At 45.7% G+C, this 11,920-nt stretch overlaps 1 protein-coding gene across 1 annotated transcript in view; it reads right to left on the bottom strand.

Moving 5' to 3' along the window:
* The window catches only part of GP6 (glycoprotein VI platelet), a 52,692-nt gene that overhangs the window by 2,438 nt on the left and 38,334 nt on the right, over positions 1 to 11,920 (bottom strand). The window contains 5 exon segments of the mRNA XM_024117601.3: positions 868 to 2,791; positions 3,675 to 3,725; positions 4,886 to 4,936; positions 6,074 to 6,127; positions 8,655 to 8,939. Of these exon segments, the coding sequence (XP_023973369.1) occupies positions 2,571 to 2,791; positions 3,675 to 3,725; positions 4,886 to 4,936; positions 6,074 to 6,127; positions 8,655 to 8,939 (662 nt within the window). The 3' untranslated portion in view covers positions 868 to 2,570.

Raw genomic sequence — 11,920 nt, 5'->3', positions numbered from 1 at the left:
CGGGAGGATCCCACGTGCCGCGGAGCGGCTGGGCCCGTGAGCCGTGGCCGCTGCGCCTGCGCGTCCGGAGCCTGTGCTCCGCAACGGGAGGGACCACAACAGTGAGAGGCCCGCGTACCGCAAAAGAAAATAAAATAAAATAAATAAAAAAATAAACATGGCAGCCAATATCTTTGGTCTCCTGTTTTCATACATATTTTTACTTTATTCTCTCCCCCTTCTCACTCCCCATTTCCACATACACATGGCTGAATATGGTCACCAAAAGGTGAATCCAAGAAATGAGACTGCCTCTCATCACAGGTCAAAACAGGGTGGTAGTTATCTAGTATCTTCTAACGAAGGGGGATAAAAAGCTAATCCCACTGACTTGATTCAAGTGTGTATTCCTCATCCTGGATCTACCATGGAGGAGAAGTTGTCCAAGTGAGTTATGGACTAGGTGGGTATTAGAGGTACGTCACAGACGTACTCATCAACTCCACCTCCAGTGCCAAGACTGATACGACCATCACCCAAGATCATCCAAGCTTCCAAAGCTGCAGAGTGGCTTTATACCATTACGGCGTTAACATGACAGCATCACTTTTCCCTACCAAATTGATATGGAACTCTACTTTGCAGCATATAATAACCAGGAAAGATGGCCCTTGCTCTGCATATTCCTAAATCATGAGATTTGCAGGCCCTTGGGCATTTGGAATGACTCTCCTTGAAGCAACAAGAAATTCTCCCCCCCTTTTGACCTCCTAAGTTGAAGATAGATGAATCTGATGCTCGCATCCAGAAGCTGCTGAAAGAAATGAAGGAAAGCAGCCCACGACTGACTATTGAGAGCGATCGTCGAGATCCAAAAAAATAACAGACCTTCTACTCATGCTTTCAGTTTCTGAATCCCCCTGGAGTCACTCATTCTCCAATAAAGTCCTGGATCAATCGTCAAGGTGATGGTGAACTTCCTAGGATCCTTCTCAGTGATGTCAGTTGCGGAGCCAGATGTCATTTTAGCCGTGGTTGTACCTCCAGTTTACATAAAACATACACACATCACTTAACCCTGCCGTGGATGAACTGTCTATATCTCAAGTATGTCAAGAGAAATAAAGGTGAAAGCATTCATGGATAAAGTCGTATTTATTAATGGATTCTGACCAACCTTAGAGAAAAGATACTTTGTTTGGGGAGAATTTAGCCTAGCAGGGGGAATGGGGAAGAAATGTTCGTGATCACACTGATTTGCCTGCCTTGCCTTGCTGCCCAGTTCCTGCCAATCTTCATCATGGCCCCTGGGAAAAGTTACCTACCAAAGTCAGGGTCCGAGGTTCTCTCTGATAGGAGCTGGAACCCCAAATGTGTACAAGAGTCATAGTCATGGAAGAGCCAGACTTTGGATTTCAGCGGTGTCAGCAGCTGAGAGGCTTCAATTGAGCAGGAGGAGGCAGCCCCCGACAGGGTGCTGGAGTCTGGCAACAGGGAAGGGAAAGAATTCCTGGGGTACCTCACCTAATTCCCTAGGACAAGTGACCCCATACAGAGATGGATGGGTGTTAAAGAGCAGGGTTTGGTTTTTGTTTCTTTTTATTGAGGTGAAATTCATGTAACATAAAATTTACCATTTTAAAGAGAACAATTCAGTGCATTTAGTACAGTCACCTTGTTGTGAAGCCACCACCTCTATCTATCTAATTCCAAAACATTTTCATCACTGCGAAAGTTTCTTAAAAACATACTGATTATGTAATTACTCCCATTCCTTTCTCGCCTCAACCCCTGTCAACCACCACTCTTGTTTTCTATCCCTATGGATTTACATAGTCTAGCCTTTGGCACAAACTTAGTTAGGACTTTGGACTTTTTTTCTAATATAAAGGCGAGCCACTGGCATGTTGGTTATAATTATTATTATATTCTAAGGGGAAAGAACAGAATGCCCCAAAGCCTGAAAGAACCAGGCACATCTCGAGAAACAGAAGGAGATTTTTCAGACTACAGCTTAAGACAGGGCTAGAGCAAGGGTTAGGTTTGGGGATAATCAGAAAAAAAAAGCACAGAACTGATTCACTTTGCTGTACACCAGAAACTAACACAACATTGTACCTCAGCTATACTCCAGTTCAAAAAAAAAGCAAAAAAAAAAAAAAAAAAAAAAAAAAGCACGGGGTGGGCACGGGGGAAACGTGGGAGAGTTTTGTGCAAAGGATAGAACAGGTCAGCTGTGAGAGGTGGGAATATTAGAAGTCAGTCTGGAACTCATATTAGGGAAGGCTGAAGAAAGAGATAAGTGTGATGGCCCAATTAAGGTCCACAATGAGCAAGATATCAGTGAGGAGGCTATGGCATCCACTAGGTTCCTTCTATCCCGAACAAAGAGAGTGCTAGGACACAGAGCCAAATAGACACTGACTCACCAACTCCTTGACGGGGGCACCAAGAAGAACAGCCCCCGCCCTCCTTTCCCACAGCTGTAGGCTCGATCCTTTTACTCTCACACTCCACACCAAGTCCCCTCCCCACTCCCATGACCTATCTCTTAGATACAACCAAACCTTGGGATTCTAATGATGGTATCCTCAGTTACGATCATCTGGTCGACCCCCATCCTGACAACTGTGTGACTTCTGGGTCTGAGGGAGGGGTGGGAGTGGCCTGTGGACAGCTCTGACCCGGTGCATCAGGGGTTTCTTTCGGCTGTGCCAATCTTCGGCCAGAAGCCCCACCAGGAGTATTAGAAGCAAAGCCCCAAGGCATATCCGGACCAGATTGCTCTTAGTGTAATACTGGAAGGCAAGACCTGGAGAAACAGGAGAGACAGGAGCAGATGATAAAAAGCCCATCTCCACAGGGGGCCCAAGTTCAATCCCCAGTCAGGGAACTAAGATCCCACATGCCGTGGGGCAACTGAGCCCACGTGTCACAACTACAGAGCCCACGCGCCCTGGAGCCCGAGTGACACAACTAGAGAGAGAAACCCCGCACGCCACAACTAGAGAGAAGCCCTCGCACCACAATGAAAGAACCCGCATGCCTCAACAAAGACCCCAGGTGCTGCAGCTAAGACCTGATGCAACCCCAAAAAAAAAAAAGAAAGAAAGAAAATAAATAAGTAAATAATCAATTTTTTAAAAAAGATCTCACATGCAGCACGGTGCAGCCAAACAAACAAACAAAAAAGCCCATCTCCAGGACCCACATACATATTGGGTTTCTCACAGCCGTATCCCTCCTCTGAGACTCTATTACTCCCGGCTAGCTAGGATGCCAATCTCCTTTCTGGAAGGTTCCTCTCCTCCTCACCAAGGGTTAGGATTAGATAAGTCCAATTGTCTAAGTATCACCTCTTCCATACACCCCCTCACAGGCCTCTGATACAGCCTCACCCCACACACAGACACTACCTGGTTATTTGGCTAATTGTGGAAGAGGAGACTGTTATAACAGGTGGGGAGAGAGATGAAATTTATCTTTCTTTCCCTGACCTTTTAGAAGGTCACCTTCACACCTGATCCCTGCCCAGTTTGGAGCTCCACACACTAACAGCCCCCCTCCACTTCATACTTTACACACCAGAACCCAAGATCACAGAGCTGCAGCTTCTGTGTAGGGAAAGCAGCCAGCTTTGGGTAAAGACATGGGACGGGGAAAGGAAGTTGGTCCAGAGAAGGACACTTGCTCACCAGTTGGAGGGTCTGACTCCTTTGGAAGGACGGTGATATTCCTAGAAGTTTCTGGGAATCAAAAAGGATAAGTGTAAAGGGGTGGAACCATCTCTCCTACCCCTGTTTCTACCGCTATCCTGAACACATGCACTTGGGAGCTGGAATTCCAGGGTTATAAGAAGAGCATGAACTGTAGAGTCAGGGTGTTCCAATTTGAACCCCAGACCCATCACTTATTAGATGCAGGGTCTCGGGCAAATGACTTCACATGTATGAGTCAGTTTTCCTATCTGTCCTGAGAGTGACTGGGAACCCAGAAGGGTTTTGAACCGAGGGTGAGGAGGAATCTCATCAGGGTCTTAGAAAGACCCTGCTGGCATTGGGAACCTAAAAAAAGCTAGAGTTGTGTGGACGCAGTGGAGATATCTAACCTGTCCTCTGGGGACCTGTCAACGGTTTTCCGTCTTGGGGGAAATGGAGACTTTTTTCTGGGGAAGCCAAGGGCAAAGAGAATGGCAGCATAAAGGAAGCATATATGCACTGGACTGGAGGAATGAGAAAAATGTGCTGTGTCCAGGTAACTATGATCTATTTGGGGCTGAAGCACGGGCTCTGCCTGGAAGCCATGGGAACAAGATTACACACATGGATCAGAGCCAAGTCAGAAGAGCAATGTGTAGAGATGAGCAATGGTCTTCCCATGGTAGCCTTGGTGCCGCCATCTTGGAAACAGCCACATTACCCAGAACACCCTTCTGCCCCCAAGCTCAGAGCCCATCTCCATCCCATCCTCATCTTCCAACCAAGGACTTTCCTGGGAAGTATCAGGTGGTTTTGAGAAGCAGATTAAAAGCCTACAGCCCGACACAGACGTAGAGAACAAATGTATGGACGCCAAGGTGGGAAGGGGGGGGTGGGAGGAATTGGGAGAGGGGAATTGACATATATACACTATTGATACTATGTATAAAATAGATAACTAAGGAGAACCTACTGGAGAGCACAGGGAACTCTACTCAATGCTCTGTGGTGACCTAAATGGGAAGGAAATCGAAAAAAGAGGGGATTATATGTATATGTATAGCTGATCACTTTTCTGTACGGTAGAAACACAACATTGTAAAATTTTTAAAAATTAAAAAAAAAAAAAAGCCTACAGCCTGAGACGATGGAAGAGAGCCCAACCCTCCTACTCCTTTCTGCTGAGCTCTGGGCGCCTGGCTACTCACCAGTGGTGGAAACTTCGTTCACGAGTGAGTGGTTCAGCTTCTTGGAGGCTTCTGAGCAAGAGGATTATAAGGAATTGGGTAATGTCAGGTTTGCCCAGTAAGTCCTTACTCTCCCTACCCCTTCTGAGATATCCAGTCTCCCTGGAACCCATTTCTCTAACACACACTGCCCGGACACAGAGGAAAGACAAATTCAAAAAGCCCAAAATATACTGCCTTCTACTTCTGAGTGGCTTAGTAAAAAATGAGGTGTCAGGTGTCATTTCGCGATGTCACAGCTTAGCGTACTATTTCTTTCTTTTTTTTTTTAATTTATTTTATTTATTTATTTTTGGCTGCACTGGGTCTTTGTTGCTGTGCGCGGGCTTTCTCTAGTTGCGGCGAGCGGGGGCTACTCTTCGTTGCGGTGGGCGGGCTTCTCATTGCGGTGGCTTCTCTTGTTGCGGAGCACGGGCTCTAGAGCGCAGGCTCAGTAGTTGTGGCGCACGGGCTTAGTTGCTCCGCGGCATGCGGGATCCTCCCGGACCAGGGCTCGAACCCATGTTCCCTGCATTGGCAGGTGGATTCTTAACCACTGCACCACCAGGGAAGACCTAGCGTACTATTTCTTAAGACACAGGCTGACATCCGATACCGCCAGAAGCAGCTGAGATGCCATGAAAATTGGGAAGACCATGGCTCACACGAAAGGTAGTGCAGTGGTTCTCAAAGTGGCATTCCCAGACCAGCAGCATCAGAGTCCCCTGGGATCTTGAAAATTATTGGACCCCACCCCAGACCCTCTGAATCAGAAACTCTAGGGGTCTAGGAACCTGTCCTTTATAAGCTCTCCAGGTGATTCTCAAGCCCACTACAGTTTGAGAACCACTGATCGATGGAATCACAGACTCAGAACTGGAGCCCAGGAATCTACAATTTTACAAGCCACTCTGCTTATTCTTCTACAGGTTAGACATCATAAACCATCCCCGAAAGGCTGGAGAGAGGTGGGGATGTGGGGGACAGGATAGTCATATCTATACATTTATTATACCTTCTTTACAAGCAGAAATAAGGAATTTTTAAAATAAAGCAAATCTGTGAAAGAGGCAAATGAGATAAACTGAGAAATCTAGACAAAGAGGAGAAAGAAAAGGGGGTCCGTGTGCCTTATACCACGGAAACCAGGGTGAATCCTCCGGAACTTACCTGTTACAGAGGAAGGTGGTTCTGTGGGCAACCAGCTGGGGGTAAAAGAGGTCCCTGAGAAATCAGAAAAAGAAAAGAGAGAGAATTCTGTGCTCTGTTAGGTATGGATCCTGAGCAAACCCAGTTTCCTCATCTGGAAAATAAAAATAAAGACGCTTCCATCATTGGACTGTTGTGGGTGTTAAATAGCATTTGAAAGGCACACCTAGAACATTCTGGGGCTGGTGAATGACACTCCCTGTAGCTGCCTTCCCTGCTTTTCGAACCTCAGTGCTTTCCTGTCTTCTGGATCTCTGTGACCTGCCATCTTACTTACCTGCCTTCCCTGGGAACAAACCGGGCTCTTACCTCCTGGGAAGCAGATGAGGAGACAGAAACTATGGGATACATCTGGGGAAAGACAGTCATCCCACGTGGGGAGAAAAGGGAACTGCCGAAGGAATAAAACACAGCCCCGCTTTCCTCTCCCGCCACCCCTGCTGCTTGCTTGTGGATTTTTTTTTTTTTTACCTAGACAAATCACAAGGCATTATTCATAGTATTAAAATTTCTTTTTCTTGGGAATTCCCTGGCGGTCCAGAGGTTAGGACTCCGCGCTGTCACTGCTGAGGGCGCGGGTTCAATCCCTGGTTGGGGAACTAAGATCCCGCAAGCTGCACAGCATGACCAAAAAATTTTTAAAAAATAAATAAAATTTATTTTTCTTAGTGTGTATCCCCAGAATAATGGCCTCCCAAATATGACAGTATCCTAATCCCCAGAACCAGTGACTACGGTACCTTACATGGCAAAAGGGACTTTGCAGATATGATTAAGAATCTTGGGCTGATTTGCAGCAACGTGGATGGATCTAGAGATGGTCATACTGAGTGAAGTAAGTCGGACAGAGAAAGACAAACATCACATGATATCGCTCCTATTTGGAATCTTAAAAAAGGGGTACAAATGAACTTATTTACAAAACAGAAATAGAGTCACAGATATAGAACACAAACTTATCGTTACCAGGGGGAAAGCGGGGGAGGGATAAATTGGGAGATTGGGATTGATGCATACACCCTACCATGTATAAAATAGACAACTAATAAGGACCTACTGTATAGCACAGGGAACTCTGCTCAATACTCTGTAATGTATGGGAAAAGAATCTTAAAAAGAGTGGATATACGTATACGTATAACTGAATCTCTTTGCTATACACCTGAAACTAACACAACATTGTTAATCAACTATACTCCAATATAAAATTTTTAAAAATTTTTTTAAATAAAAATAAGGGGGGCTTCCCTGGTGGCGCAGTGGTTGAGAGTCCGCCTGCTGATGCAGGGGATACGGGTTCGTGCCCCGGTCCGGGAAGATCCCACATGCCGCGGAGCGGCTGGGCCCGTGAGCCATGGCCGCTGAGCCTGCGCGTCCGGAGCCTGCGCTCCGCAACGGGAGAGGCCACGACAGGGAGAGGCCCGCGTACCGCAAAAAAAATAAAATAAAAATAAAATAGAAAATAAAAATAAGGGACCTCCCTGGTGGTCCAGTGGTTAAGACTCCACACTCCCAATGCAGGGGGCGCAGATTCGATCCCTGCTCGGAGAACTGAGATCTCACATGCTGCATGGCCAGGCCTAAAAATAAATTCATTAATTAATAAAATAAAGTAGGGAATTCCCTGGTGGTCCAGGGGTCCGTGCATCCACTGCAGGGGGCACAGGTTTGATCCCCGGTCGGGGAACTAAAGCTCCCGCATGCCACACGGTGCAGCCAAAAAAATAAATAAATAAAATCTTAAAAAATAAAAATAAGATAAATGAAAAGACTGCATATATGTATATGTATAACTGATTCACTTTGCCGTACACCTGAAACTAACACAACATTGTAAATCAACTGTACTTCAATAAAAATTTTTTTAAAAAGAATCTTGGGCTGGGGAGATTACCCTGGACTACCTGGGTGGGTCCAATCACAAGGGTCCTTACACACCACCAAATGTAACATAGACAGCTAGTGGGAAGCAGCCGCACAGCACAGGGAGATCAGGAGACGCAAGAGGGAAGAGATATGGGAACATATGTATATGTATAACTGATTCATTTTGTTGTAAAGGAGAAACTAACACACTATTGTAAAACAGTTATACTCAAAGATGTTTTTAAAAAAAGCGTAAGAAAGAGGCAGGAAAGAGGAAGAGTCAGAGATAGATTAGAAGATGCTATGATGCTGACTTTGATGATGCAGCAATGGACCATGGAAGCCAAGAGATGTAGGCACCTCTAGAAGCTGGAAAAGGCACCAGAAACCTCCCCTTGAGCCTCCAGAAAGAAGGCTGGCTGACACCTTTGTTTTACCCCGGCAGTACCCCTTTTTGACTTCTGACCTCCAGAACTGTAAGGTAATAAATCTGTGATATTTTAAACCAGTGAATCCATGGTGATTTGTTACAGCAGCACTCAGACACTCATACACACTCCAAAGCCTCTGTCTTCTCCTGCCCTCCCACCTTCTTCATGCCTATTGCTCCCTCCCCTTGGAGCTTCCACCAGGGCCTGTGAAGGCTGGGGGAAAAGGTTTGGTCTGCACCCCTAACCTGTGACCACGAGCTCCAGGGGGTCGCTGGGGGCCGACCACAGGTATGGAGATCTGCTGGAAAAGCTGTAGCATCGGTAGGTCCCGCTGTGGGCAGCAGTCACCATGGTGATGGGAAAATCAGCCTGGTACCACCTTTCAGGTGTCTTGAAGGGCCCAGGGTCCCCCTCCTTGTACAGAGCAAATTGGTCAAAACTATACTGGCTCTGACACCGCAGAGTTACGTCCACTCCTGGGGCCACTGCCGTGCTGGGCTGGGCTGAGAGCGAGGGCTTGGTGAAAACTCCTGGGAGAGAAGAAAACTCTGGTATTAAAGATGGTGGCCCCTGTGGAAAACAGTACGGAGGTTCCTTAGAAAACTAAAAATAGAATTACCATATGATCCAGCAATCCCACGCCTGGGCATATATCCGGACAAAACTCTAATTCAAAAAGATACATGCACCCCTATGTTCATAGCAGCATTACTCACAATAGCCAAAGCATGGAAGCAACCTAAATGTCCATCAACAGATGAATGGATAAAGAAGATGTGGTACATGTATACAATGGAGTACTACTCAGCCATAAAAAGGGATGAAATAATGCCATTTGCAGCAACCTGGATGCAACTAGAGATTATCATACTAAGTGAAGTAAGTCAGAAAGAGAAAGACAAATACCATATGATATCACTTATATGTGGAATCTAAAATATGACACAAAGGAGCATATCTATGAAACAAAAACAGACTCACAGACATAGAGAACAGACCGGCGGTTGCCAAGGGCAAGGGGGCTAGGGGAGGGATGGAGTAGGAGGTTGGGGTTAGCAGATGTAAGCTTTTATATACAGAATGGATAAACAACAAGGTCCTACTGTATAGCACAGAGAACTGTATTCAATATCCTATGATAAACCATAACGGAAAAGAATATTTTTTTAAAAAGAATATATATATATATATATATAACCGAATCTCTTTGCTGTACAGCAGAAATTAACACAACATTGTAAACCAACTATACTTCAATTAAAAAAATATTAAAACTGAAAATAAATAAATACATAAAGATGGTGGCCAGTGTCTCAGCTGTGGGGATGGGAAGGTTCCCCCACCTCTTTACAGGCTAGGGAACTTTCCAGCTGTATCCAGCCTAGAGAAGCTACCCTTCCCACCACCAGCTCACAAAGTGGTTAAGGGACCGTGACAGGAGTGACATCATTGGTACCCAGGCTCAAATCCTGGTTTTGCAGCTCAGGGGATGGACGAATCACCCCCTATATCTGTGCCTCCGTGTTCTCTACTATAAAACGGGAATGATTGGATGAGACAATATGTATTGAGCATTTAAGAGAATACAGAATGCACAGCAAGCACCCAAAATATAACGGTAGTAACAAACTAGCTTAACCTGATATTATACTGTAAGCTTGTATGACAGTGTACAATAGTTATATTGTAAACGTTTTAGAGTGCCAGATTCCAGGTGCTGTTCCAAGACCATGCCATATATCAGTTCACTGAATCCTCACAAAGACCTATGCATTCATCCCTATAAGTATTCCCACTTTATACATGAGACTAAAGTACACAATGCTGAATCACTTGTCCGAGGTCACAAAATAGTGTAAGTGGCAGAGCTGAAATTTGCAGTCACGGAGGTTGGCTCCAGGCTGTCTGCTCCTAAAGGTGAACCTGTCCTACTGTGTAATTTGATATTATTATCATCATGGAGCATCACCAGCCATGCCTGGAAAGCCATACTCACAACAGCCAAAGTTGCCTGATAATTATGGCTCATTCATTCATTCAACAATTATTTCCTCTGAGCAACTATTATGTATTAGTCTCTAGAAATAAAAATCCCGTCAGGAAGAAAGAATAGCCAATAAGTAATAGATAAGTAGGGTTTCCCTGGTGGCGCAGCGGTTGAGAATCCGCCTGCCAATGCAGGAGACACGGGTTCGAGCCCTGGTCCGGGAAGATCCCACACGCCGCGGAGCAACTAAGCCCGTGCGCCACAACTACTGAGCCCGCGCTCTGGAGCCCGTGAGCCACAACTACGGAGCCCACGTGCCACAACTACTGAAGCCCACACGCCTAGAGCCCGTGCTCCTGAACAAGAGAAGCCAGCGCGGTGAGAAGCCCGCGCACCGCAATGAAGAGTAGCCCCTGCTCGCGGCAACTAGAGAGCCCGCGCGCAGCAACGAAGACCCAACATCAGCCAAAAATGAATAAATAAAAATAAATTAAGAAAAAAATAGGGCTTCCCTGGTGGCGCAGTGGTTGCGCGTCCGCCTGCCGATGCAGGGGAACCGGGTTCGCGCCCCGGTCCGGGAAGATCCCACATGCCGCGGAGCGGCTGGGCCCGTGAGCCATGGCCAATGGGCCTGCGCGTCCGGAGCCTGTGCTCCGCAACGGGAGAGGCCGCAGCAGGGGGAGCCCCGCGTACCACAAAAAAAAACAAAACAAACAAACAAAAAAAAAACAAAAAAAAAAAAAAAGAAAAAAATAGATAAGTAAATGTGTGGCATACCAGATAATGACGACTGCCATCTTAAGTCGAGATGGAATTTTAAGTAGGGTGGTGAGGGAAATACTTAATGAGAAGATGGTATTTGATGAGGGACTTCCCTGGCGGTGCAGTGGTTAAGACTCTGCACTTCCAGTGCAAGGGCGCAGGTTTGACCCCTGGTGGGGGAGCTCAGATCCCCCATGCTGTGTGGTGAGGCCAATAAATAAACAAATAAATAAGCTATCTTCTTTTAAAAATAAAATTTAAAAAGGATAGTATTTCAGTCAGCCCCCAAGGCACACTGGTGGACCAGTGGACCACCGTACCTCAAGGAGTCAGGAGTTAGGGTGAGGCAAGCTAGCCACTCTCTTCACATTAAAAAAAAAAAAAAAATCTTCAGTAACCAAGATAAATATTATTTTAATGCAAATTTTAAAATAAAAATGAATGCAAACACATTTACAGGGAACAAAATATCAAGATTTTAAACAAAGACAGAATCCACCTGTGCCCAGGGGAGCCATGTTGAAGTCTGAATCATGAACCTACCCTGCTATATAACTTGATATTATTATCATCACACAGCATCCCAAGCCATGCCTGGTACGCAGTACTCACAACAGAGAAAGTTGCCTGATAACTGGAGGCAAAAGGCTCAAAGCGTTTATACGGCTTTTTATGGTTCATTTTTTCCACGCTATGAACATGGCTGAAAAAATATTGAAAAGTTTAAAAGTAGATTACTAAAACACATTATTTTAAGTTTAA

The sequence above is a fragment of the Physeter macrocephalus genome, chromosome 17 (genome assembly GCF_002837175.3).
Source record: "Physeter macrocephalus isolate SW-GA chromosome 17, ASM283717v5, whole genome shotgun sequence".
NCBI classification, from domain to species: Eukaryota; Metazoa; Chordata; class Mammalia; order Artiodactyla; family Physeteridae; genus Physeter; species Physeter macrocephalus.
Note: the sequence above shows the minus strand (reverse complement) of the source record. Positions and strands in the feature narration are given on the sequence as shown.